The sequence below is a fragment of the Macrotis lagotis genome, chromosome 3 (assembly GCF_037893015.1).
Source record: "Macrotis lagotis isolate mMagLag1 chromosome 3, bilby.v1.9.chrom.fasta, whole genome shotgun sequence".
NCBI classification, from domain to species: Eukaryota; Metazoa; Chordata; class Mammalia; order Peramelemorphia; family Peramelidae; genus Macrotis; species Macrotis lagotis.
The window spans coordinates 230,584,934-230,612,888 of NC_133660.1; the positions used below are offsets into that span (position 1 = coordinate 230,584,934).

Here is a 27,955-nt window from a genome sequence, read left to right on the forward strand (position 1 = left end):
TCCAAGTCAAGGAGAAAATATTGCAAGCAGCCTGGAAAATAATTCAAGTATAATGGAGCCAAGTCAGGCTGGCACAAGCTTTAGCAGTTTCTTCATTAAGGAGTCATAGAGCTTGGAATATGATATTCTGGAAGGTAAAAAACCTTGGTCTACCCAGCAAAACCGAACATACTCTTTCAGGGGAAAAGGTGGATATTCAGTGAAATAGGGGACTTTCAAACTTTCCTGATGAAAAAAACAGAACTGAACAGAAAATTTGATCTTCAAATACAAGTGAAGCATAGAAAAGGTGTACAGGAAAGGCAAATCATAAGGGACTTAATGATGTGGAACTGCTTATATTCCTGCATGAGAAGATGATACTGATAACTCATATGAGCTTTCTCATTTATTATGGCAATTAGAAGGAACTTACATAGAAAAAGCACAGGTGGGAGTTAAAGATAAGGTATAATATATTAAAAAGATGGAGTTAATGGGTGAGAGAAATATACTTGGAGAAAGCAAAAGGAGAGGTAGAATGGGATAAGTTATTTCACAAGAAAAAGCTTTTCCAGTAAGAGTGGAAGAGTGGGAAGGTAAGTGGGAAAGAGTGAGCCTTACTTTATTTGGAATTGACTCAGAGAGGGACTAACATTCACACTCAGTTGGGTGTGAATAGAAATCTTTCTTACCCCATAGAAAAATAGGAGAGGAAAGGGATGGGAGAAAGGATATGGGGGAGCAGGTGATAGAAGGCAAGTTAGAGAACAGTCAAATTTATAAAAAATAAGTCATTCCCCAATTGTTAAATGATCAAGAAATATGAACAGTTTTCAAAGTTATCAATGCCATCTATTTAAATCATTTAAAAATGTACCAACTCATTATTGATAGGAGAAATGCAAGGTGAAACTATTCTGAGATCTATCTATTGGATTGGCTAAAAGGACAGAAGGAGAAAATGACAAGTGTTGGTAGAGGTGTAGGGAAACATTAATGCACTGTTGGAGGAATTGTGAAATGTTTCAACAGTTCTGTAGGACAATTTGGAACTATATCTAAAGGGCTGTAAAACCATGCCTACTTTTTGATCTAGCAGTGCCTGCTAGGTCTGTCTTTTAGAAGAGAAGAAATATAGGACCAAAAGAGCTTATATGTATAAGGATATTTATGACAGCTCTTTTCTGATATTGGGGAGCTAGAAATTGAGGGGATGCCCAGAATCTGAAGAATAGCTAAACAAATTGTAGTATGTGATTGAGATGAAATGCTGAAATGCTGTTTTGTTATGGACGATGATGAACAGGATATTCTCAGTAAAAATCTTACATGAGCAGATACAATGGGAAATGGACTGTCTACAAAGTAACAGCAATAATGCGGAATGATCTGCTATGAATGTCCTATGAATGATTCTCAGCAATTTATCCCAAAGACAGAGCTGATCGAATACAGATTGAAGCATGTATTTTTCCCCACTTTATTTTTCTTGAGGTTTCTCTTTTTCAGGAGAGAGGGTTACGTTTACTTTTACAACATGACTATTAATGTTTCGTGTTTTTAACCTATATCAAGTAACTTGCTTTCTCAGTGCAGGGGATTGGGGTGCGAGGAAGGGATGAGAATTTGGAATTCAAAGTTTTGGAAATAAATGATGAAATTTGTTTTTGCATGTAATTGGGGGAAAATAAAATAAAAATAATTATTTTTAAAAAGAAAGTTAGAACTGACATGTTTCTTCATTTGACTAGCAAGTTACCACACTTTATACACCTTCTTTACAAATACTATGAGTACTTAGTTGTTTGGCTGATTGTCTGGGTTTAAGAAAATGATAGAGAAAGATGTTAAAAATGAAGGTTAACCTTAAAAATGTGTTAGATATATATTTTTTAGCTCCAAAGAGTTGGTTGTTAAACATTTCCCAACATACCATGGTTCTACCCCATGTCAAATTCTACATTTTAGTCAAAATGGGCTCTCACTGTGCTCTGGCTTAATCTTTTTTTTTTTTTTTTTTTTTTTTTTTTTTTTGTCTTTTGCCTCCCCGAACTTATGCAGTCTATCTCTATGCAGTTTCTCCTCTCCTGGTGCTGCTGAAATCCTCTTCCTTTGAGGTCCTTCTTTAATCTCATAATTGAAAGTATCAGCCTCTTCCAGTTTTCTTATCAAACTCTGTCTGAATCTGTCCTTCCCCCACTTTCAGTCTTCTTTGTGTTTTTTTGTCTATTTATTTCACAGAATCACAAATTAAATATCCTAAATAAAGAAGCTGAAAGGGAGTTTAGAGGCCATCTAGTGAAAGAATTTTTAAAAATTAGATTTTAGGAACTTGTGATTTGAAGGATTTGGATTTTCACCAACTTTTGATTTTCCTTGTAATTTTATGTATTTTATTTTAAAAATATTAAAAAAATTGTTCTGTGATGGGATCCATAGATTTAACCAGATTACCAAAGGGATTCATGACACAGAAAGGGATAAAAATCCATGATCTAATCAACCCTTCTACCCCCATCCTTTGCAGCCAAGACTAAGACCTGTCCAAGGACTCATGGGAGTAAATAGCAGAGGTTTAACTGAGGGCATGACTAAAGCACAGGATCACGAATGAATGTTGAATTTTGTTTGTCCTGTTTACTCACTGCTATTACCTTCATTATAGACTTCTAGGTGAAGCAGTAGATAGAATGCTGGTTGGGAGTCAGGAAAAGCAGAGTTCAACTCTAGCCTTTGATACACACTAGCTTTGTGACCCTGGTCAGTCACTTAACCCTATTTGCCTCGGTTTCCTTATCTGTAAAGTGAATGGGAGAAGGAAATGATAAACCACTCTGGTATCTTAGCCAAGAACACCCCAAAAGGGATCATAAAGAGTTGAACATGACTGAAACAACAAATATTACCTTGTAAATAAATATATTATTAATATATAATTATATAATATATAATTAATATATAAGGGCTTTATGATGTTGCCCTTTGAGCAAATTTTCATAACATATTTATATGCAATGCACTAATATATGCATATAATTTAGACATATACACATATATGTTTATATATAAATATACATGGGCACATATATCAATGCCTACACATACTTAATGTCAGTTCCATGTATATATGTATGTGTATGCACATGCATATACCAGCTGGAGGATTTTCTTAGGTAACTTAAAATCTATGCATTTATTTTGTCATTTATAAAATGGGGATAATGATAACTGGCTTATCTATTTATCAGTGTTATTGTGAAGATCAGTAAAATAAAATATACAAAGATCTTTGTAAATATTCATAGAAGAAAAAGGAAGGAGAGGAAAAAAGGACTCTTATGGTACCCTTGGGAAAAGGGGGTATAGAGTTATGATTTATGGTTGACATATCAGAAATATAGTGGTTGTATTGAATGAGGTCTTAAAACAACAATACTACTCCATAATCAGAATACATAAGAAATATAATGTCCCATTCTAGGCACCACATTTTAGGAGGGGCATTAGAAAACTGGAACATGACTAGAGATGAAAAGAACCAAGAAACATGACTAGAGATAATAAGAACCAAGTTCATGCCACACGAGAGAAGATTGAAGGATCTGGAGGTATTTATTCTGGATGAGAGAAGAGTAAGAGATGGTACATATTCAAGCCATTTAAGGTACATTTTCAAATCATTTGGAGGAATTACCAAGTATAAGAATGTTTGAATCCAGAGGCTAAAATTAGGTACAATGACAATAAATTATAAGAGAGTTTGTGTGTGTGTGTGGCGGGGGGGGATGTGTGTTGGAAGGATATTTCAGTTCTTATATAAAGAACTGTTGAGCATTGTAATGGGAAGTCAAAGGAAATGATAAGAGTTTGATTGGAGGCTAGATAAGTCTTTGTTGGTAGAGTCATACCAAGTACAGGATGAATGGAGATTTCTCTTAGGTTGACAATATGATGGAGGGATGACATATTTCTTACCTGTGGTGAATTCTCCTCTTCATGAAGAGATGGATAATGGACAGAGCTAATACCAGGTCTCTGGTGTAGAAATCTCAGGATATATTGTAGACAGGATTGAAATCTAATAGAGATGATATTCCTTCAGATGAGCTGAGATTTTACTTGTTCCACCCTTGCCAGAGAGGCAAGTTCCTAGACTGGAGGGAATTTAATCCTCCTGACCATTTCTAACCATGGAGATGGGAACTTCTTTCCATCCTTTCCCAAACTTTTGTTTTGCCCTGAGGGTGTATGTGGAACAGGATATTTTAGAGCCCTCGAAATATCTTCCTCCCAAGAAAAGGGGAAGAAACCAAGGACAACTATTAGTCTGAGAAATAATCCCTGGGCTACAGTGTGTCTGCAAATAGGGGCAAGGACCCAAGACCTCAGGGAAGAGGACCTGAGCTGCTCTTTGGATGGATAAGCGATTCTTTAGAGAAAGGCACTTCAGGGCTTTGAATGGGACCTAGTTAGAAAGGAGGTAGTTCAGGGCCCTTAGCTCTTTGGAGACAGGATCATTTGTTCCTGAGAGCTGGAGATGTGTTTCTGTGAACCATATTTCATCCTGGGTGAGAGATAGTATAGATCCTTATCAGGCAAGTGGAACCCATACCCCACCCATATCCCTGCCATATCTTTTATCAAATGATTTTCTCCTTTATTCCAGGTTTCCTAGTTATAACTCTAATTGTTTTGAAAATTGTGGTGGAGATTTTGGTTCTAAGTAACAGTGGGATTAAATGGTCTTGGGAGCCCCTTTCAATGCTGAGATTCTCTAATTTTTAATGTCCCCTTCAAACATGAGAGGGGAATGGTAAGGAGTGCCCAGAAAGAACTGTTTAGTGGCTTATCCTGGAGTCCAAAAGGTTGGAGAATATGAAAGGACTTATAATTGACTCCAATTTTACATATAAACTCATTAGCATTGCAACAAATTGAAGTACAGTGTAGTTTTGTGGTTTAACTTGTAGAAGCAACTACCAGGTGAATGAATTTGACCAATAGGGGTCAATACTTTCTCTTCATTTTCCAGTCTTAGAATGTTATGTAGATTCCCAAGCAGTTGAATGATTAGCTCAGGATCACACAGCCATTATGTCAGTAGCAGAATTCGAACCCAGATCTTTCTGACTTTGAGGGCAGCTCACTATTATGCCATACAATTTTCATAAAAAACTTGTTTATCTCTATATATGTATAAACACATGTGTATGCATGTATAAATATATGTGTGTGGGGGCAAGTGTATGCTTTATCTCTATATAAGTATAAACACATGTGTATGCATGTATAAATATATGCATGTGGGGGTGAGTATATGCTTTAAGGTTTGTGAAACACTTCCCAAAGATTTCATTTTTTCCTGCCAACAAACCTTAGATGTATTATTAAACTTATATTACTGGGAAACTGAGGTAGACAGGGTTGTATAGTTAGTAAATGTCTAAGATCAGACTTTAATTTGGGTCTTCCAGACTTTAGGTTCATTGATCTATGGCTTGGCCAATTACCTACCTATAAATTTGAGTTGAATACTAGGATTGTCTGTTTTTCTTCAGAGGAGTGGGGATATAACCAGGGTTCAAGGACTTGTTTTCTGAACAAAATCTAAGCCACCCTGCTATCTCTTTCTACTCTTTTGTGATATCCGTTTTCTTGAATGTTACCCAAGTATTAACTGCCCTACCTTCTGGCATAGGACTGAGGATTTCTGTGGGGAAATGAAGAAAAATTGTTCTCCCACTATTTGTCATCAACTGAAAACGTTGGGGAATTTTAATTGCTTTCCTGAGGTCCCCAGTAGGGTTTGAGACCAGTGCTTATATCTACTCAGGCAACAACCCAATTTCATCTGCCTAGACGATTTTCTGGAGAAAGAAATATTTTGCCATTAAAGCGATATGTTTTTCATTCTCTCAACTGAGAATGATGTGTGGGATTCATTAGATTCTAAATGACTCCCTCTTCACTCTGGGCATCAGTAATTCCTATACAAGGAAAATTCAAAATTATAATCCTGGGAAAAGAATTGTATTGATGCTTTGTAATTTTTTGGGATACAGCTCCTTTAATGGCTCATAACAGTGAAATGGGACAGATATTCTGATGTTTCTATAGCAATATATTCTCATCAATAATAGTAGAGATTTAGATTCTATGATCTCAGTACATGATATGTCATATGAAGATGTGATTGTGACATTTGATAAAAATCAGGTTGGGAGAAACAACAGTTCTGGCCAACCATGTACAGAAGAAATCTCCTCTGCACATCATCCTGTTTTTAAAGGCCTCAGGAATTGGTTTACAAGAAAAAAAATCATAGATGATATTTTTGTATGTTCCATCCCCTTCAAGTGACTAAAATTACATCCAAACTCATATTTATATTCTATTATTTCAATAGATATATTTTCTATATTATTATGTTTATTTCTATTTACATGTATGTTTTCTCCCCCATTAGAACCATAGAAAAATAAATATGTTCTTTAAGAGTTCATGATAACATAGGGAGATAGGTATACCCAATATACCATGAGAGCAAAAGTTAAAGAGTTCAGATAGGATAGATAATATAATCAACACCTACAATTCTATAGGGGAAGTTGACTCAAGAGAGATAATAAGCTTTCCAGAGGGAAATCTTGAAAACAAAACCCAAAATATTTCTGATGAGAAAGAATTAATGTCTAAAGTGACCAAGGATAGAGTGAGCATCTTGAGTTTCAAAAAAGACATAGATCAAAGATAAAAACAAAGGCAGGTAAATGGGGATAAATGATTTCTAAAAAGGGAGTATGGTTCTTTAAAAAAACAAGATGATGAGCAGACTTGGATAAATTCTTAGGACAACAGAAGCATTATTTATGTTATGTAAAAGACAATTCAAAGAAGAGAAGATTTGAGGAAGGAGATAGTCATAACTGATACAGCTAGATGGCAGAGTAGATAGTTCCTAGATTCAGGAAGATATGCATTTTAAATCTAGCTTTAGGCACTTCTTAACTATGTGGCCAAGGACAGGTCACTTAAATACCCACCTGCCTTACTTTCCCCTAATGTAAAGTGGGAATAAAAACAGCACCTACCTCCCAGGGTTATTGTGAAGATCAAATGAGTTGATATGTAATATGCTTTGCAAATCTTAAAATACTATAAAGATGCTAACTATTATTATTGTTGTGTTTTGTTTAGCCCCAAAGAGCAAAGTTAGGAGCAATAGGTGACAGATTAAAGCTTGATGTAGGAGAAAAAAAATTCTTAAAAAACTCCAAAAGATGAATAGATGTCCTCAGTAATTATTGTTTTACATTTCAATAAAATAAAACACTTGTCAGCTATGTTGTAGAAGGAATTCTTGGGCAGGTATGATTTGGACTAAGAGGCCAATGAGATTTGTTCTATCTAATTCAAGCATTACTTGACTCTGGTTCTTTAAAGCATTGGTTTCTCTTAGTTAATAGAACTTTGAGAAGCCATTGGTAATCCTCAGGTCCTTCTGAACTTACACGATAGCAGATGACTTGGTTTATTTGTGCATGTTTGTATTGTGTGTATTTTTTGTGTGCCCCTGAGAACATACACATACACAGAAACACCTCATCTGATCAACCTTAATTTTCTTGCAGGGCACCCTCAATGAGGTGGTTTTTTGTAACTGTCTTTATAATACTTTCATCTGTAAGGCTAAAGTGATGATCATGAGAATAGTTTACAGTTCAGGTTCTCATAGCAGGATTTTAAATAAAACCTTTCTGTGGGGGCAGGGAATACCTAGATAGGGCAGAGAATCCAGCTACTGGATTTCAGAAATAGATCTCCAAGTTCACATTTTTATTAAGCTCATGCAGAATGTATTTCAGGAAATAGTCATTACCCTTCAAATGGTCAGCTTTGTGGCAGGGTCCAATAGCAACTGGAGTTGATGGAGCCATATGCTTCCACTTGGAGCTACAAAATCAAAGCATTTCAGAACAAGATACAATGGGAGAACATAGAACATAGAATAAAAGAACTGGAAGATCCCTTAGAACACAAACTATAACAACACCGACACAGGAGGAAATTCTAAGGATGAGGCATTCTTATTCATTATTTCTCTCTCTAGGTCCAGTGTTCATTCAAATTATAGGAATCTCTGATGTAGAAGAGGTGAAACACTGGAGAGATGTAGATAACTTACTCAAGGTCATATGTTATAAAATGCTTCTTTGGAGAAAAAATTATTTTTTGTTGAATGTGGAGGGTACAAAATTTCCTTTTGTTGATTTGCTTAAAGAATTTCTATGGGGGCGGCTAGGTGGCACAGTGGATAGATCACCAGCCCTGGAGTCAGGAGGGCCTGAGTTCAAATGCGGTCTCAGACACTTAATAATTACCTAGCTGTGTGACCTTGGGCAAGCCACTTAACCCCATTTGCCTTGCAAAAACCTAAAAAAAAGATATTCTCTATGAAAGGAAGACCTAGGGGGAATAATGACTAAGAAGATTGTGTGGTCTCTCCTGAATTTCAGGATTGGTAGATGGAAAGCAAAGGTCACAGCATTGTAAAGAAACACAGTCTCATAATCTTAAAATGAAATTTTTACTTTAATCAATAAACCAATAGCTCACTTCTTTCCAGAAAATACTTTCCCTTAAATGATCATGAGGATCCAAATGGCATGATAAATGTTTGTGTCACTAGAGAAAGTCCATCTTTTTTTTAGGGTGTAAAATTCCTTGTCCCAATCTCAACTGTTTTCAATCAAGGGACAGTCTCATGTTGATATAGTTGAGGCCATTGTACTCAGGCTGCCCACTAAGATTAGTGACTAGGGAGGACTAAATATCATACCATCTTGACATACATGATCCAGATCATGGCTCCCAGGGGGATACTTGTGCCATTTCCTCTGCCATAATCATAGGAGATTTGTCCCTATGGATAACAACTGGAGAGGATAGATCCTGGAACAGGTTGGACAAAGGCAAAAAAAAGCAGATTTCAGGAAATGCAGCCTAGGTCCAGAGTTTTTAAAGGGATTAATCTGACTTTATTATTAGTTGTTGCTGCTAGCAGATAAATCTCGGGAGAGAAGGCGGCTTTTATTTATCCTGAATGCTGACTTTGGGGCCCATTGTCCAGGAAACTGCTTATTTTGCCTCTTGGTTAAATAGAGATAATATTCTTGGAGAAATGAGTTGACAAATTCCTTCATTTTCCTCATTCACTTGGCATTCTCATTCACTATCTCTTTCTCGAGGTCCAGTGTTCTTTAAATTATAGGAATCCCTAATGCTGAAGAGATGTCTTTTGGTATGTTTACTTTTTTAAAATGGAGCTCAGTGCAGATAGCAGAGGATCAAGGAATTCATCAAATAGAGCACAATTTTACATTATACCTTATACTATTATGCAATACCAGTCACAAGATCATAAAAATTGTGGTTATGCTGTAAGACTTTTCTTAACTCAATACAGCTAATAATTTCAAGAGCAACTCCACTGAGGAAAGCGTCCTTCATGCCAACATACTTCTCTGGTTAAGGAGGGTGTTTGATAGCCATTCAAATAGTTCATCAATTCCTTACTTTTTTATTTTTTTTAATTTTTAATTTTTTTATTTTTATTAAAGATATTATTTGAGTTTTACAATTTTCCACTGATCTTGCTTCCCTACCCCCCACCCCACCCCCACCCCACAGATAGCACTCCGTCAGTCTTTACTTTGTTTTCATGTTGTACCTTGATCCAAATTGGGTGTGATGAGAGAGAAATCATATACTTAAAGAGAACAGAATTCTCAGAGGTAACAAGATCAGACAATAAGATATCTGTTTTTTTCCAAATTAAAGGGAATAGTCCTTGTACTTTGTTCAAACTCCACAGCTCCTTATCTGGATACAGATGGTACTCTCCTTTGCAGACAGCCCAAAATTGTTCCCGATTGTTACACTGTTCTAATTTGGTATTTGATCGGGGATTTTTGATTTGTTCTTTCTCTAATTTTTTTAGTTGCATGCTTAGTTCATTGATTTCCTCTTTCTCCAAGTTATTCATATAAGCATTTAGAGCTATAATATATCCCCTGAGAGTTGCTTTGAATGAATCCCATAGGTTTTGATATGTTGTTTCATTATTATCATTATCTAGGATAAAATGGTTAATTCTTTCTATAATTTGTTTTTTGTTCCACTCATTTTTTAAAATGAGGTTATTCAGTTTCCAATTTGCTCTGGGTCTATATCTCATTGGCCCAGTATTGCATATGACTTTTATTGCATTGTGATCTGAGAAAGATGTATTCACTATTTCTGCCTTTCTGCAGTTGATCATTACGTTTTTATGTCCTAGTACATGGTCAGTTTTTGTCTAAGTTCCATGTACTGCAGAGAAAAAGGCATATTCCTTTCTATCCCCATTCAGTTTCCTCCATAAGTCTACCATATCTAATTTTTCTAACAATCTATTTACCTCTCTAATTTCTTTCTTGTTTATTTTATGCTTTGATTTATCTAGATCTGATAGCAGGAGGTTAAGGTCTCCCACTAGTAGAGTTTTGCTGTCTATGTCTTCCTGTAATTCTTTCAGCTTCTCCTCTAAGAATTTGGATGCTATCCCACTGGGTGCATACATATTCAATATTGAAATGACTTTATTGTCTATGGTACCTTTTAGGAGGATAAAGTTTCCTTCCTTATCTCTTTTAACACTGTCTGTTTTTTGCTGCTGCTTTGTCTGAGATAAGGATTGCTACCACTGCTTTTTTTCCTTCAGCTGAAGCAAAATATATTTTGCTCCAACCTTTTACCTTTACTCTATATGTATCTCTCTGCTTCAAATGAGTTTCTTGTAAGCAGCATATTGTAGGATTCTGGTTTTTAATCCACTCTGCTATTTGCTTATGATTTAAGGGAGAGTTCATCCCATTCACATTGAAGGTTATGATTACTAATTCTTTATTGCCCTCTGTGCTATCTTCCCTCTGTTTGTATTTTCCCCCTTTCCCCCTTTATTCATATTCCCCAGTATTTTGTTTTTGAATACCACCCCTTTCAGTGTATTTGCCCTCCTATATCACACCCTCCCCTTTCTTTCCCCTTTCCCCTTTTTCCCTTTTCCCTTCCCTTCCTTTTGTTATTTCCCCTTATTTCCCCCACTCCCCTTCCCTTTCTCTGTCCCCCCTCCCCTTTTCCCCCTTTTAATACTTGAAAGGTTAGATGTTTTGTAAGTTAACTGAGTATGTGTAGGTTGACTTTAAGCCAAGTCTGATGAGAAGAAGATTCAGGCGTTTCTCCTCTGCTCCCTTCTTCCCCTCTATTACTATAGGTTTTTTGTACCTCTTAGTGCAATGAGATTTGTCCCATTCAATCCCCTCCCTCCTCCCGTCTCTTTCCTGTCCCCCTTTTTAGGGAGGTAGTGTATTTTTTTAGATCATTCTATCTAGGTCATAGAAAATTCTGAGTGTCTGTCCCTTCTAGTTCAGTATATTCTATTGAATAGAGTCAAAATTCCTGAGAGATATTAGAGTCTTTCTCCCAAGTGGGGTTAAAGCCAGTTACATCCCATTAAGATAGCAGTCTCATGGATAGGTCATGGATGTCCATCATTTCTGGCTAGGTATAGTCTCTCTGTTAGAGTTACATTTCTCAGGATTTATGAGAGTCCCCCCCCCCCCCCCCAATCTGGGATATAGCCAGTTTCAACTTACTGGATTGCATTTTTTTCCTTTTACCACCCCCCCCCTTTTTTTAACCTTTTCATGTGTCTCTTGAACCTCCTGTTTGATGTCCAAATTTTCTGTTTAGCTCTGGTCTTTTTATGAGAAATTTTTGGAATTCTTCCATTTCATTAAATGTCCATCTTTTTCCCTGGAAGAGAAGGCTCAGCTTTGCAGGAAAGTAGATTCTTGGCTGCATTCCAAGCTCCCGTGCTCTTTGAAATATCTCGTTCCAGGCCCTTTGATCCCTTAAAGTTGATGCAACCAGGTCCTGCTTGATCCTTACTGTGGCTCCTTGATATTTAAATTGTTTCTTTCTGGCTGCTTGTAGGATTTTCTCTTTTATCTGATAGTTCTGGAGTTTGGCCACAACATTCCTTGGTGTTTTCATTTTAGGATCTTTTTCTGGTGGGGACTGATGTACTCTTTCAATAATTACTTTGCCCTCCGATTCCATGATATCAGGGAAGTTTTCCATCACTAGATCCTGTAATATTAAGTCCAGGCTTTTTTTCTCTTCAATGTTTTCAGGAGGTCCTATAATTTTCAGGTTGTCCCTCCTTGATCTATTCTTGAGGTCAGTGGTTTTGTTGATGAGGTATTTTACATTTGCTTCTATTTTTTCTATTTTTTGATTTTGTTTAACTGACTCTTGCTGTCTCATGGAGTCATGTTTCTGTAGACTCCGTTCTTTTTTTGGGGGGGAGGAGTTTTCTTCATTAACCTTTTGCAACTCCTTTTCCAATTGGTCAATTCTACTTTTGAAAGAGCTTTCCATTTGACCAATTGAGGTTTTGAGAGAATTAATTTCTTTTTGCATTTGCTCATTTGAGGATCTGAGAGATTTATTCTCCTTTTGTGTTTGTCCAATTATACTTTCTAAGGTTTTGTTTTCTTGTTTCAAGGTATTAATTGTCTCTCCCAAATTTTTAAGCTCCTTCCTTATTTCTTCAAGGAAGTCTTTCTGTGCTGGAGACCAGATTGTATTCTCCTCAGAGGTTCCAGGTCTCTCTGAGTTGGGGTCTTTCCCTTCCAGGAATTTTTCTATGGATCCACCTTTTCCCTGACCTTTCTTCATTATGCTAAGACCTTGTGTTGGGGTGGGGCTGGTTTACCTGGGCTTGGGAGATCGCCAAAGGCTTTACTGAGTGCAGTTTCTCTGGCTGGCCAGTAGGAGGTGCTGGTTGCTTTCTCTGGAGTGTCTGTGACCTTGGTTGAGAGGCCTTCTCCCTTTGCTTGAGGTAAGGAATTGGAGCTATTGAATTTTTTGCCTTCAATCAATGGTGGGCTTTACCCTGGCCTGAGGTCATTCTTCAGCTTGGCTAGTTCTTTTGCTCACACACCTGGGCCTGAGGCAGAAGTAGTTTGTAATTGTTTGTTTTGGAGGAGGCGTCAGTGCAATGGAGGCGTGGACTCAGAGTTTCTTAGACCTGAGGAGCCCAGGGATGGTGTCCGCAGCTCTCCTGCACCAGACCTCTCCCTGCAGCCCCTTCCCTGAGCTCCAGGGGGACACCACCAACACCAGCACCTCTGCTTCCCCACGGACCCAAGCCCCTTTTGTCCAGCCCCACTGCTGATCCAGCAGGTCCGGCTCTCAGGCCCTCAGACTCTCGGTTCCAATTCAGCTGTTAATCTGGGTGATCCCGGGCTGATCCTCCCTCGGAGCCCAGGCTCATCCGCTGGTAATCAGCCAAGGCTGCTGCGGGAGACAAATCCTGAGGTAGATGTTCCTCTCCTGGCTTTTCTATCTGGGTTTCCTGGTTCGGATTTTTTTAAAGAGGTTTGTTTCATGTGATAGATGGGGAAGAGATCAGGAAACTTTAGAACTGTGCCTGTCTTCTCTCCGCCATCTTGGCTGCCATCAATTCCTTTCTTTTGATCTTATGCAATGACTTTCCCACCTGTTCTCTCTCTTCCTTTCAATTATAACAGACATTTATTTAGTACTTTACAATTCACTAAGAACTTTACATATATCATCTCATTTGATCCTCACCACAATTCTATGAGTGCCCCCTTCCATTCTTATACAATAATGTACAAATTCCTTAGCATTTAAGGCCCTCCAACATCTGGTTTTGATCTTTCTTTCCAAGTCAGTTATTTTTACTACTTAACCAATAAGAGTTTTTCCATTTCAATTTATTTTGACTTGAGACATTCCCCCTTCATAGACTACTCATTTTATTTTCACTTACTAAAATTATACCCAATCTTCAATATCTCAATGTAATTTGTTTAAGTTCAATGAATGTTTATTGGATATCTACTATGTGTAAAATTAACAAACATTATTAAATACTATGTTCATAGACTATGCTAAATGCTGGGGAAAATATAAAGATTAGATAAGATATGGGTCCTGCCCTCAAAAAACTGTTGACTTAATTTGGAGATATAATCCCTGATAAAGCCTTCAATTCTTGACCCCAATGATGACTTGTAATTACTAGCTAGGGTTCCTCTTCAGTAGTTCTGACTTGAAGTCCTACATGCCAATGCTGATCTTGTCTTCTTGTCCTCCTTAGCTTTTCTTCCAATGGGATTAAGACAACTCTGACTCCTTTTTCAGGGCTGTGCTTCTAAAATTGGGTTGCATGCTTTGCTCACAGTTTCTATATATGAATTGTGACTAGAAAGGAAACCTTTGCAACTAAGCCATGCTTGACTCTCAGTAGTGTTAAGGACATACATACATACATACATACAGAGAAGCAACCAATTCTATCAGGGAGCTTCTGGTGACATCTAGTGGATTTTCTCTTTTTAAAATGTGGTTGCTGTCAAGTATACAATGTGACGTTTGTCATTAAACAACAAGGAATATACTTTCCTTTCTTGTGTTTCTTATTCTGTTATAATTTAAGGTGTAAAAAGATTAGTACATTGATTAATAAGACAGTTCCTAGTACCAAGGACAAACAATATATTTCCTGTAACTAAAAAAATGTGCTACCTAGAGCAAAACACAAAAAAGCACATCAGGTTAATTGTGACCTAAACAGTAAACTCCTTAAGGTCAGGCAATAATGGTACAGACAGTTAGATGAAGACACAATCCAAATGGCATTTATTAAACTAAATAAATGAACTCATATAAGTTGAATAAATTAGTTTGCTATAAACTGACAAAATTTTGGTTGTAAGAATTCACAGAATCATAGTATTTGGGATTAGAAATCTTCGTGATCTAGTCTGAGAGTTTTTAAACTTTGTTTTGGTAAGTAAGGAATGAAGCCTTGCCATGGACCCTTCCTCAGAGATATTTTAAATGCATAAATTAAAAAAGATATAGAATAACAAAGGAAATAAATTCTATCGAAATACAGTTATCAAAATATATTTTTGAATAAAAAGTTCATAGACCCAAGGTTAAGAACCCTGATCTTGTCCAACCCTCTCATTTTACAGTGGAGGAAACTGATGTATAGCAGAAGTTATATGATGCACCAGATCATAGAAGCATTATGTAGGAGAAACAGAATTCACACCTAAGTTCTTTGGTGGGAAATCCACTATTCTTATTCCACAATTCAAGCAGGGTTCTTTAATTGCTCTAGTGATTCAGTAGGTACGTGCCTGAGAGAAACCCTATGGATCAGGTGTGTTTTAATCGATACTAAAATCAATGAAGTATACTTCTAGAGTCTAGTACTTGCTTACTTAGTAATCATTTTAACATTTGTAACATTCCCAAGAGGCAGAGAGAGCAAGATGTGATACATTCTTGGATCATGTTTTCTTAGTGGACTTTTAGCCTGCATCTATTAAGATAATTATGTGATTTTGTTTGTGTTATTGATGTGGTCAATTATGCTTTTAGTTTTCCTATTTTTGAATTAGCCCAACATTCCTATATACATTCCACCTGTTTGAAAGGGAGATGATTTATGTTGGAGGAGATGTGGGAAAACTGGTACACTGATGCACTGTTGATGGAATTGCGAACCGATCCAATCGTTCTATGCATTCCCTTAGATTCATGCAATACTAGGTCTGCATCCCAAAGAGATCATAAAAAAGGGGAAAAGACCCACATGTACAAATCTATTCATAGCAGCTCTTTTTGTGATGACAAAGAATTAGAAATCGAGGGGATGCTCATCAATTAGGGAATAGCTGAAAAAGTTATGATTTCTGAATGTAATAGAACATTTATTGTTCTATACTAAATGATAAGCAGGTGAAATACAGAAAACCTGGAGAGACTTACATAAATTGGTGCTGAGTGAAGTGAGCAGAAACAGGAAAACATTGTACATAGTGACAACAATATTGTGTGAAGATCAACTATGACAGATTTGCTCTTCTCAGCACACCGAAGACAATTCTGAAAGATCTATAATGGGAAATGCCATCCACATCCAGAGTAAGATCTAAGAGATCTGTCTAAAGATCAGAGAATGTTTTCATTTTTTGAAATGTTTTTCTTTCTCATGATTTTCCCCTTTTTTCTGAATCTTTTTTCATAGCAAGACTAATATGGAAATATGTGTAACATGATTATGCATATATAACTTAGATTACATGCTATCTTAGGTCAGGGTGAAAATTTTATAAAAAATGAATGTTGAAAACTATCTTTACATATAATTGGATAAGTTAATAAAAAATAAATTACACCATGTGATATATTGCTATAATCACTATTATAGTATTTTATTTAAAAATATTCATTAGGGGAAATTGGTCTGTAGTTTTCTTTATCCTAGTTTCAGTAAGAAAAAACATATTTGCAAGATAAAAAGATATTATACCTATTTTTTCAAGTAGTTTTTATAGTGTTGGGATAAATTGTTCTTTAAATCTTTGGTAGAATTAACTTTTAAATCCAGCTGGGGATGTTTTTATTAGGGAGCTCATTTATGTCTTATTCAACTTTTTCTAAAATAGCATTATTTAAGTATTCTATTTGCTCTTTTATTAATTTTGGCATTTTGTGTAAATATTCACTTAGATTAATTTCACTTAGTTCATCAGTTTTATGGACATTTGATTTTGCTAAAATGTTCCTAATAATTGCTTTGATATCATCTTTAAATGGTAGTATATTCACTCTTCAATTTTGACATTAGTAATTTGACTTTCTTCCTTAAAAAGTCAAATTAATCAATGGTTTAACTAGCTTATTCATTTTTTCATACATTCAATTTCTAGCTTTATTTATGAGTCTTTAGTTTTTAATTTTTACTAATTTCTCCTTTGATTTTTAGGTTTTCCATTTTGGTGATTAATTGGCAATTTAAAATTTATGATATTTCTAGGTTTTTTGGTTGCATATCCAATTCAGTAATCTATTTGTATTGATATATTCAAATAGAGCTATTTTTTCTCTGAGTACTGTGTCCTACAAATTTTGATATGTTGTTTCATTGTCATTCTCTTTAATGAAATTATTATTTCTATAATTTTTCTTTGACCTATTCATTTTTTAGCATTAGATCATTTTACAATTAATTTTTATTCTAGGCTGAATATATATTTTATTCTTGCTGAATATACTTTTTATAACATCTTGTTCTAAAAAGAGTGAATTTAATTTTTTAAATTTTCTATATTTGTGAGGTTTTTATGCACTGATACACAGTTAATTTTTGTGAATGTGTTATGAGTAGCTAAGAAAAGGTATAGTCCCTACTATTCTCATTCACTTTTGTCCAGAGGTCTATCATGCCTAACTTTTCTAAAATTATATACCTTTCATTAATTTCTTATTTATGTTTTGGTTAGATTTATTAGCTCTGAGAAGGGCAAGTTGAGGGTACCAATTAATATAGTTTTAGTGTCTATTTCTTCCTGTAATATATTTAATTTTTTCTTTGAGAATCTACATGCTGACATTTGATATACAGATATTTAGTACTGAGATTGATTGTTCATGGTATCTTTTAGCAGAATATAATTTCCTTTATTATCTCTTTTACTTAGGTCTGTTTTTGATTTGGCTTTGTCCGAGATCATGATAGCTACCCCAACTTTTTTTACTTTACTGAATTGTAATAGATTATGCTCCCTCTGCTTATTTTAGTTTTTTGTGTCTGTTTCAGGTATTTATCTTGTAAGCAACCCATTGTTATTTTTTTGGTTTCTAATTCATTCTGTTCCCCACTTCTGTTTATATTCACAGTTATGATGATTTATTGTAGTTAAAATCCTCCATTCTAGTCTTTTTCTATTTATCTGTTTCTGTTTTAAAATCTCTGACCTTCCTCAAAAGTCTGTTTTTCTTTTGCCTCCCTTGATCTGCCTTTTCTTTTATCACACCCCTCCTTTTATTCCCATCTCCCCTTCCCTATGAGTGAAATAAGTTTCTATAATCAACTGATTTATATATGCTTCTCTTTTTGAACCAGTTCAAATGTGAGAGAAGTTCAAGCATTATCTGTTTTTCTCATTTATCCTCTCAAACTGTAAAAACTCTTCTTTGAGTGCCTCCACTCAAATTATGTAAGATAATTTTTCCATTTCTTCCTCTTCTTTCTCTCCTTCCAGTGTATCCTTGTATTTCAATGCTCCATTTTTTTGGGGGGGGGATAATCCCAATGTGAATAGACTTACTCTCATGCTCTCTATTAAAATCCTTTGAAGCACCTTAATAACAACAAAGTTCTTAAGAGCTACAGATACCATCATCCCATATAGGAAAATAACAAAATTTAACCTTTTTAAGTCTTGTATGATTTCTCTTTTATGCCTATCTTTTAATCATTTTTGTTGGGGTCTTGTATTTGAGAGTCTTGTTTTCTATTCCATCCTGATCTTTTTATCAGGAATATTTGAAAGATCTCTATTTCATTAAATATCTACTTCCCCCGAAAGAGTATACTCAGTTTTTCTGGGTAGGTTATTCTTGGTTATAATCTTAGCTTCTTTGTCTTTTGGCATATCATATTCCAAGTATTCTACTTCTTTAATGTGGGAGCTCCTAAATCTTGAATGATCCTGACTGGCAACATGGTATTTGAATGGTTTCTTTCTAGCTGCTTGTAGTATTTTCTCCTTGACCTGGGAGCTCTGGAATTGACTATAATAAATATTGAGATCTCTTTCAGGAAGTGAATAGTGGATTCTTTCAATTTTTATTTTTATTTTATTTCTATTTTGTATATAAATTTATATTCATATTTTATTATTTCTAACATTTTTCTTTTTAAATTGTTTTTTAGGTTTTTGCAAGGCAAATAGGGTAAATTGGCTTGCCCAGGGCCACACAGCTAGGTAATTATTAAGTGTCTGAGACCAGATTTGAACCCAGGTACTCCTGACTCCAGGGCCAGTGCTTTATCCTCTGTGCCACCTAGCCGCCCCCTTTTCAAATTTTGAGTTTGAAATTTTCTATACCTAACATCCTTTTCTCATTTATTGGGAATGTGAGTAATGTATCAATTATAACTGTGAAATTATGTAAAACATTTCTGTTAACTATATTTCAAAAAATCAAGAAAAATAAAGAGTAAGAAAATTATACTTCAATTTGCATTCAGTTTTCATCAGTTCTTTCACTAGAAGTAGACAGCATTTTTTTCATGAGTCCTTAGAAATTGGGTTGAATCAATGTCTTGATCAGAGTAATCAAGTATTTCATGGTTGATTGTCATTACAACATTACTATCAGTCTGTACACTGTTTTCCTGGTTCTGGTCATTTTGTATCAATTCATCTAAGTCTTTCCAGATTTTTTCCTGAAAGCAGCCTGCTCATCCTTTCTTCTGTACAATAGTATACCACCACAATCATATACCACACTATTTCCTGTCATTCTCCAATTGATAAACAATCTCTCAATTTCAATTCTTTGCCACAATAAAAAAAACTTGTATAACTATTTTTTATAAAGTACATTCTTTTTTGGGGGGGGTACAAAACTTGTAGAAGTATTTCTGGGTCAAAGAGTATGCATCATTTTATAGCCCTTTGGGTCTAATTTCAAATTGCTTTTCAGACTAATTTACAATTCCACAAACATTTGATTAGTGTACTTAATTTTCCTTCATTTGCTCCAACACTTGTCATTTTTGATAGGTATGGGGGGATACCTCAGAGTTCTTTTAATGCACGTTTCCCAAATCTGTGATTTAGAGCATTTGCTCATTTGGCTATTGATAGCTTTGATTTCTTAACTGTTTGTTCATGGCCTTTGACCATTTATCACTTGGGGAATGACTCTTATTTTTATAAATTTTCTTCAGTTCTATCCTCAGTATATATTTAAGAAATGAGGTTTTTATCAGGGAAACTTGATGTAAATTTTTTGATATTACTTTATGGTCTGTGGTATCTTTTAGCAAAATATAACTTCTCTAATTTTGTTTTTTATTTGGGTCTATTTTTGCTTTGTATGAGATTATTATTGCTAATGCTGACTTTTTCTTCAATTAAAACAAACTAGATTCTGCTTCAGCCCTTTATCTTTACTCTGTATATCTTTCTTTTTCAAATATGTTTCTTGTAAACAATATATTGTTAGGTTCTCATTTCTAATCCATTCTTCTATCTACTTCCATGTTATAGGTGAGTTCATCCCATTTCCATTCACAGATGTGGTTACTGTATTATCATTCTCCAATCTATTGTCTTCTTTTTCTTGCTCTCTCTTTTTATCCTGTTCCTTACTAAAAGTTTATTTTACTCCTAAACTCTGCCTCCCTTAATCCAACCTTTGTCACCCCCTACGACTTCCCTATTGACTAAGTTACATTTCTATACACAACCAGGGAGTAAACACACACATACATATATTTGCATCTTATGTTCTTTTTTATGTTTTCTCTTTTTTCCTTCTTTGAACCATTTCCAATGAGAGAGATTCAAGCATTGCCTACCAACCCCCCCCCCATATTTCTCCTTCATTGTTAAAATTCTTTCTTGTATGCCTCTTTTATGAGGAAAAAAACATTTTTCCATTCTACTTCTCCCTCCTTCCTTCTTCCAATTCATTTCTCTTTTTTTACCCCCTTCACTTTTTGGGAGATCATTTAAACATAATTGACTTATACCCATGCCCTCTGTCTCTGTAAACCCCTTTTAACCACCTTAAAAATGATAAAAATTCATAAGAGTTATATGTATCATCTTCCAATATGGGAATGCAAAGTTTGACCTTTATTGAGTGCTTTATGATTCACTTTCATATTTACCTGCTTTTCTTGAATCATTTTTTTTAGGTTTTTGCAAGGCAAACGGGGTTAAGTGGCTTGCCCAAGGCCACACAGCTAGGTAATTATTAAGTGTCTGAGGCCGGATTTGAACCCAGGTCCTCCCGACTCCAGGGCCGGTGCTCCATCCACTACGCCACCTACCCGCCCCCTTTTCTTGAATTTTGATGGGGAGGAGATGTGGTGGTGGTCCTAGGATACCTTTAGGGGAAAAAACTGTTGGCTGTGGAAAGTCTGCTCTGAAGATTTGTAGTGAGCCAAACCAGTATGGCGGAGAAGAACAGTGTGGCACCCAAGGAGGAACATTGGTTCTTGAGTCAGATGATCTTGGTTTCAAATCCCATTTTTTGATACTTTTTATCTTTGTAACCTCAACAAATCACTTAACCTTCCTGGGTCTCAGTTTCTGTCTCTATAAAATGTGAGGAGAAAGATCAGACCAAAAAGTTATTGAGCTCTCATCTAGATCTACCTATTATCATTGCTTGCTCTCTACAGCAAAAGCATCAGATACCTGTCCAAAAGTGTTAAGAATGGTTATCTTGAATCAGACTTGTGATAAGATTAAATGTTTGTTTTTGACATCTTATCACAATACATGTCTAACATCTCTTAGGCATTTAATAGGTTTTTGGTTTGATTTTTTTAATAAATGATAGATTTGTGGCAGCTAGGTAGTATAGTGGATAGAACACTGGTCCTGGAGTCGGGAGGACATGAGCTCAAATCCGGCCTCAGACACTTAATAATTGACTAGCTGTGTGACCTTGTGCAAGTCACCTAACCCTATTATCTTAAATAATTTTTTTAAAAAAAAGAAGATATGGAGTAAGTTTTAACAGGTTTTTATACATAGAACCTATTGGAATTACTGTGCTAGCATTCAGCAGCAATGGCAGGTAGGTGAGATATAAAAATTGTCATTGGAGAATTAATGAACCACCAGTACAATGGCATCATTACTTTCCTTGGCTGATGGACAATTAGAAATAGACTATTAGGAATGTTTTAAGTTTTAAGACCCCACGTAAACATTTGGAGTGAGGAATAATAAAAGCCCCACTATGAAAGTTAATCTGGAATTTAAGGGAGAAATATGAACCCTGATGAGATATTGGACCTTTCACACCAAAGTCTTCAAGAAAGGAGAACAGTCTGGAATGGAGGCAGAAGAGGTGATCTCTGGAGCCATATAGTCATTAAAAGTGCTTTCCCAATTAGCCGACCCTCTAAATAAATATAAAAGTTTTTTCCTTGAATTTGTAGAGAAATCATCTTTTAATTCTTTTCTTATTTTTAAAAAATTAACTAACAAGTTAATGTTTTCTGGTATGCATATGTATGCGTGCGCATATATATATATATATATATATATATATATATATATATACACACACACACACACACACACACATATATATATATGGGGTTTTGCACTTAAATTGTACCTAAATTTACTTAAACATGTACCTAAAATTTTACTTAGAAGATTTATTTGTGGCATAGAGGGGACCATGAGTTCTCAAAAGACTTTCAGGATGGATTGTGTGGTTAGAGTACCAGTTGAAGTTAGGAGATATCCCCTACTAAGTTGGCTTTAGGGTAATAAATCTTTTAGCAATAACAGTTCTGGAAACTCATCTACTAAGTTGTAACAAGATTGTGATCTACTCCATGGGAATACCAAACCTGTTGAATTAAGTGAATCCTGAAATGTTAAAGTATACATGTAAATTCAAAGTAGTGTGATAGAGAGTTGGCAGGTGAGACATGAGTTCCAAATCTGCTTTTCATTTATACTGACCAAATAATCCCAGGAAGGTTGCAGTTTCTTATTGTACCCACCAGCCAGTTCTTGAAGTCTGTGTATTGCAGAGATGGTGCTGATCTGTACCATCTGATCTGACAGAAGGAATTTTTTTTACTGAGTTTCCTACTTCATGAAAAACACCAGTCCAAGAAAACATAGAAACATACACAGATTTGTGTATGTCTAGGAGCCAGGAAGACCTGGGTTCAGATCCTGTTTCTGGGACCCCTTAACTCTGTGTCTTTAGGTGGCAATCTGTGCCTATAAATCCCCCAAGGCATCTAAAAACATATAAAGCCAGTTCGAAGGTTCTCTGGGAGGCTGGGTGAATGTCACAAATGGATGGATGGAATGATGTAAGAGGAGCCTTGGTCTCTCTCTGCAGCTTTTATTGGAAATAGTTGAAATTGCTGGGATTTGTAATAAGACAGTTCAAATATCCAGAGTATGGATTAGCTTAAAAAAACATGCCAGGCAACCACAATGACGTCTTTATTGAACAGTTTCCTATGTTAAAGAAAATAATGTATATATTCACATACAGAGCTTCTGTATTTCATTATTTGAAACTGTCCTGACAAGTTTAATTGAAATTCTTCAGTAAGGATGGATATTCAGAGAATTTCAGACATTCAAAGAATTGTACATATTTCATACAGACCCCATGTAAATATTTGGAGTGAGGAATAATAAAAGCCCTGGTATGAAAGCTAATCTGGAATTTAAGGGACAAATATCAACCCTGGTGAGATATTGGTCCTTTCACACCAAGGTCTTTAAGAAAGGAGAACAGTCTGGAATGGAGTCAGAAGAGGTGGATCTCTGGAGCCATATAGTCATCCTCCAAGAAGGGGTCATTATTTACAAGTTAATTTGTAATGCACAGTGTAATTTGGGGACACTAGGAGGCAGAGTCCCTTTTGCACTTAGTTTACTGTCCCTATGTGTATTTTCTGGGTTCCAGGACCTAAGCCCATCACTACAGGCATTCATGACAAATCCCCCTAGAAATAAAGATTTGGAAATGGACTAGGGCTTTCCCTCAACTCAGATCCATCTTCCTGGAAAGTATCTCTGATCTCTGACAGCATCTAGGTCACTACAATACAACTTTTCAGATTGAGAAATTTTAAGATACAAAGATGGTTTGAAAAAATTCAGGAAACAATTTAATGAAAAAATTAACTGAAAATTATTTTCTTATCTTGAAAAATGTGTAAAAATGTATAAACTTTTTAAAATGACAAGGCTGTGTGAAGACAGTTGAAGTAAATAATTGACAGCTTCCACAGCTGATCTCATGAAAATATGAAAGTAATTCAGAAGTGCATATCCTCACATCAAAAAAAGAAAAAGGTTAAAAGATCATCTTCTAAAAGAAATATAATTATGAGACAAAGGAAAAATGACTTTAAAAAAATAGTCATTTCTAACCAGTGTTTAAAATATGAGTCATCAATCATTTACCAGTGACCAATAATGTCTCATCTTTTCTACTAAAAATTATAAGATCCCGAAGGGCAGTGATTATAATAAATTTTATCTTTGCATCTTCCTGTTTCACTTCCAGTGCCAACTATGAACCCTAGCAAATGATATGTGTTTAATAATTCTTGTATTTTGAGCTGAATATAATAAAAATAAACATGTTCATTATTCCTTAATCAAAAAGAAAATGAATCAATCCAAAGCAAGTGTTGACATATTAAGGATACCCAATAAAAAACTTAACAACAAAAATATCAGAAATGGACCAGGGTCCTGGATAAAATTGGTTTACACCAATGAAGAAAAGGAGAGTGGTCCCTTTGGTCTGGCAGAGAATGACTTTTGACCCTTCCATACTCGGGCTGTCACTAGCACACTTTGGGCAACATTAAGTCCTGTTCAAATACACAGATTGCTTCTCCATGTGAAATAAATTCCTTTCCTCAGTCTTTCTTACCTTTCCACTTCCTCCTCCTGCCTGTTTCTCTCCTAGAACCTGATCTACTTCTCCTGTACAGTCATGGAGATGGTCTGTTTTAGCATCCAGTGACCCACTAGGATTTTTTTTCTGCACTAAAGGGCTAGCCGGAACTCTGGGAGACCATGCCCAGCACACATCTGTGAGGAAGTATTTGTAAAAAGGTACTCATTGCCTGCACCAGCAAGCCTAGTAAGCAAACCACACTGCAAAAAATGAAAACTAATACACACAATATGCATTTCTTTAAAAAAAAAAAAACCCAAACCAAAACCAACTTTCCATTCAGCCCAGAGTGCATTACTTCTTAGGCCAGTGTTTTGCTAACAAGGATGAACATTGCATGCTCTTATTTCCTTCTTGTCTTTGCAGCTGGAAAACTGGGAACTTTTAAATCTCTTCTTGACGGTCATGTAGCGCTCCTGAATCCCACCCCCGCAAAGTTTGGTACATTCTGACCAGGCAGTCCATGGACGCATCCTACAGCCTAAAACAGAGACAGTCATTTATTGAAATATTCTAGTAAAGTTTGTAGGATCTGTTTAATAAATCTAATGACTAGAGTCTGATAACTGGTTAAGGTTTCATAGCAATTACAAGTGGTACCCTAAATAATTATTTTCTCTGTGACCTCTTAGACAAGTCATTTTAACTCTCTGAACCTCAATTTCCCTCATTATTTGAGTTGACCAGGAAACACAACTATCCACTTGATACTTGGTCCTAGAAGCTCATTGTTATTATACAAAAGAAGTAGAAAGGATCTTTGGGGGTCCATTTTGGGGGTGGTTCAGGAATTGCTATGCTTTTAAAGTCAAAAGACCAAAAAAGGAGCATGGGGAAACTAGACTTTGATTAGGAAGGGACATCAGAGGTCATGTATTATCACTTCTGTTTTTTATACTTTAAGTTACTAATGTTGTGCTGTGCCAATGTCAGGAAGACATCTTTCTGAGGTCAATTCTGGCCTCTGACAATTACTAGCTATGTGACCCTGGGCAAGTCAGTTTACCCTGTTTGCTTTAGTTTTCCCATCTATAAAATGAGCTGGGGAAGGAAATGGGAATGATTTACCATTTACCATGCCAAGAAAACCCCAAATACAGTCATAAAGAATGAGACCTGACTTAAAGCTAAGCCATGAGTTGCATTTAGCATCATACATTGGAATGAACATAGGTAGTAAGATGACCTATGTTAAAATTCCATCTCTGATAGTTACTATTTGGATAATATTGGACAAGGAACTTAATCCCACTGGACCTCAGTCTCTTTACCATTAAAATGAGGGACTGGGAAATAGGACTAAAGGACTTCTAAGTTCTACTTCCAGATCTATCATCCTTTGTAATTTCTTAAACATGAATTCAAGACATTGTTTCACTATAACTTAAATGGGGTTATGTAGCATTCTTTTAAAGTCATAATTCCCATTAATTGTTGGAATAAATGGCATCTTCCCTTTCAACAGCTTCATTTTCATTGCTCAATCTGTGTTGCCTTTAGCTCAGCAAGGGGTCCATTAGCTTGCTGATATAACTAAATTTCTATTACTTTTTAGGAATTGTTTCATCCTGAGAAAGCTTGGCCCAGTGATGGTTTGAATCATCTAACCCAAATCCCTTTACACTTTTGAAAAGAAGGGCATCTTGGCAGCTAGTCATTGAGAATAACTGAGACCTCTAGGGGCTCTGAACAAGAACAGTCTGGGGAGTCACTCTGGAGACGCAGAGAATCTGAACCACAACAACAAAACCTTTGAGGTTTTCTTGTTAAAAGATAGGATTCACATTCTGAAAGAAAATTCTAGATTAACATTGCTATTGTTAACATGAAATCTATCTCTATTGCTTCCATTCATATACTTTAGGCTTTCAACAAAATGGTGGTTGGTGCCCTGTAACTTACTTTATTACTTATTTTATGTTATTGTAAACCTTGTGACCCTACTTGGGGTTTTCTTAGCAAAGAAATTGTAGTGTATTGGATTTTCTTCTCTATCTCATTTCACAGATGAGGAAATTGAGATAGAGTTAAATGATTTGCCCAGAGTCCAGAGACTAAAGGTTTGAAGCCAGATTTTAATTCAGTCTCCCTAATTCCAGGCCTGGCCTGGACTGTGCCAACTAGCTGCCTGGATTTATAATATACATTGTTATAGACTTCAAAGCCCAACTAAATTAGCCAATTTGTCATCCCTCATATAACATTTCATCTCCCATTCTTGGAATATATTGTTTCCTTACTTCAACCTCTTAAAGTTGCCAGTTTCCATCAAAGCTCAGTTGTCTATAAAGCTTTTCCTGATTCCTCCAGTCTTATCTATTTTGTAAATGCTCACACAGGTGCATGATTTTTTTCTCTCAATAGAATGTAAGCTCTTTGAGGGCAAGTACTTGTCTTTTTCTTTTTTTTAAACTTCATATTGTTAGCCAGACTCTAACAAATACTTGATTGATTGATAAATCACAAAATTTTGTTTCAAAGAAATTTCTCCTTTCCTAAGACAAATCCTTTCTGAGAAGACCAAGCTCCTTGGGCAAGATAACCTGGCTCTATCAATGAAGAAACATACCTGGAAACTGCTCACCATCAGCCTCTTCTTTCAGGGGTTCACTCCTTCTGTTTTCACGGACCTCTCTCCAGCGCATTTTCTGGATCAATGGGTTTCGCAAGCATTTCCTAACCCGGCATTTTTTCCGTTGCACAGTTTCTGGACAGGGAGCTCCTCCAAACTGTGGTTCCATCTTGATCATCCGGGTCCTAATCATATGGCCTTTCCCACATGACTTGTTACATTCGGACCATTGGGACCACTCTGTGAGCTCACAGTCAATAGCTAGCAAAGAAGAAAATTGAGAGTTGACAATGGAGTTTGACCCTTACTATTCCCAGTGAATTCCTTTGGTCAATCCCAAGGAACTGGTCATGTGTAGTGGTGTGTCTACTGTCTGGAATGTGCCTGTTAATCCCAGAAATCAGAGGCTGACATCATCAGGCAAATTCTTTAATAGATAAATGATTGCTTTGTGATATTCAATTAAGGGATATATTTTCTATTTTTTTTAATTTGAAGGAGAGAGGGGCATTTCAAAGGTTATGCCAAAAAAAGCAAAGAAAAAGATGACTATTGAAACAAGGGGCATCAAATAAAGATTCATGGTTTTTTTTTTAAAAAGAAAGAAGCAAAAAGATAAACCAGTTATCTTTAAAATATAGCACAGTGCATGCTTGGTTCTTGACATATAATAGGTGCTTAATGATTGACTGCTGATTGATGATTGCAATTAACTTTTAGATCCCTAAATCAACTACCCAATTTGTTTATAGAGGATTA

General features: G+C 35.8%; 1 protein-coding gene and 1 long non-coding RNA gene across 6 annotated transcripts in view; one reads left to right on the forward strand and one right to left on the reverse strand.

The window, feature by feature from the left end:
- Positions 1-27,955, reverse strand: part of SPON1 (spondin 1) — a 784,537-nt gene that overhangs the window by 178,177 nt on the left and 578,405 nt on the right. For 4 of the 5 annotated variants that reach the window (XM_074230138.1, XM_074230137.1, XM_074230136.1 and 1 more), the window contains 2 exons: positions 27,194-27,457; positions 23,025-25,105 (listed from right to left, as the gene is read on the reverse strand). The exons of the other annotated variant lie outside the window; for it this stretch is intronic. In XM_074230138.1, coding sequence (XP_074086239.1) covers positions 24,942-25,105; positions 27,194-27,457 — 428 coding nt within the window. In that variant the 3' untranslated portion in view covers positions 23,025-24,941. Of the gene's footprint in view, positions 1-23,024; positions 25,106-27,193; positions 27,458-27,955 lie in introns of those variants that run through there. 5 annotated transcript variants of the gene reach the window in all.
- Positions 1-27,955, forward strand: part of LOC141518267 (uncharacterized) — a 181,567-nt gene that overhangs the window by 24,326 nt on the left and 129,286 nt on the right. The gene's annotated exons all lie outside the window — the stretch shown is intronic.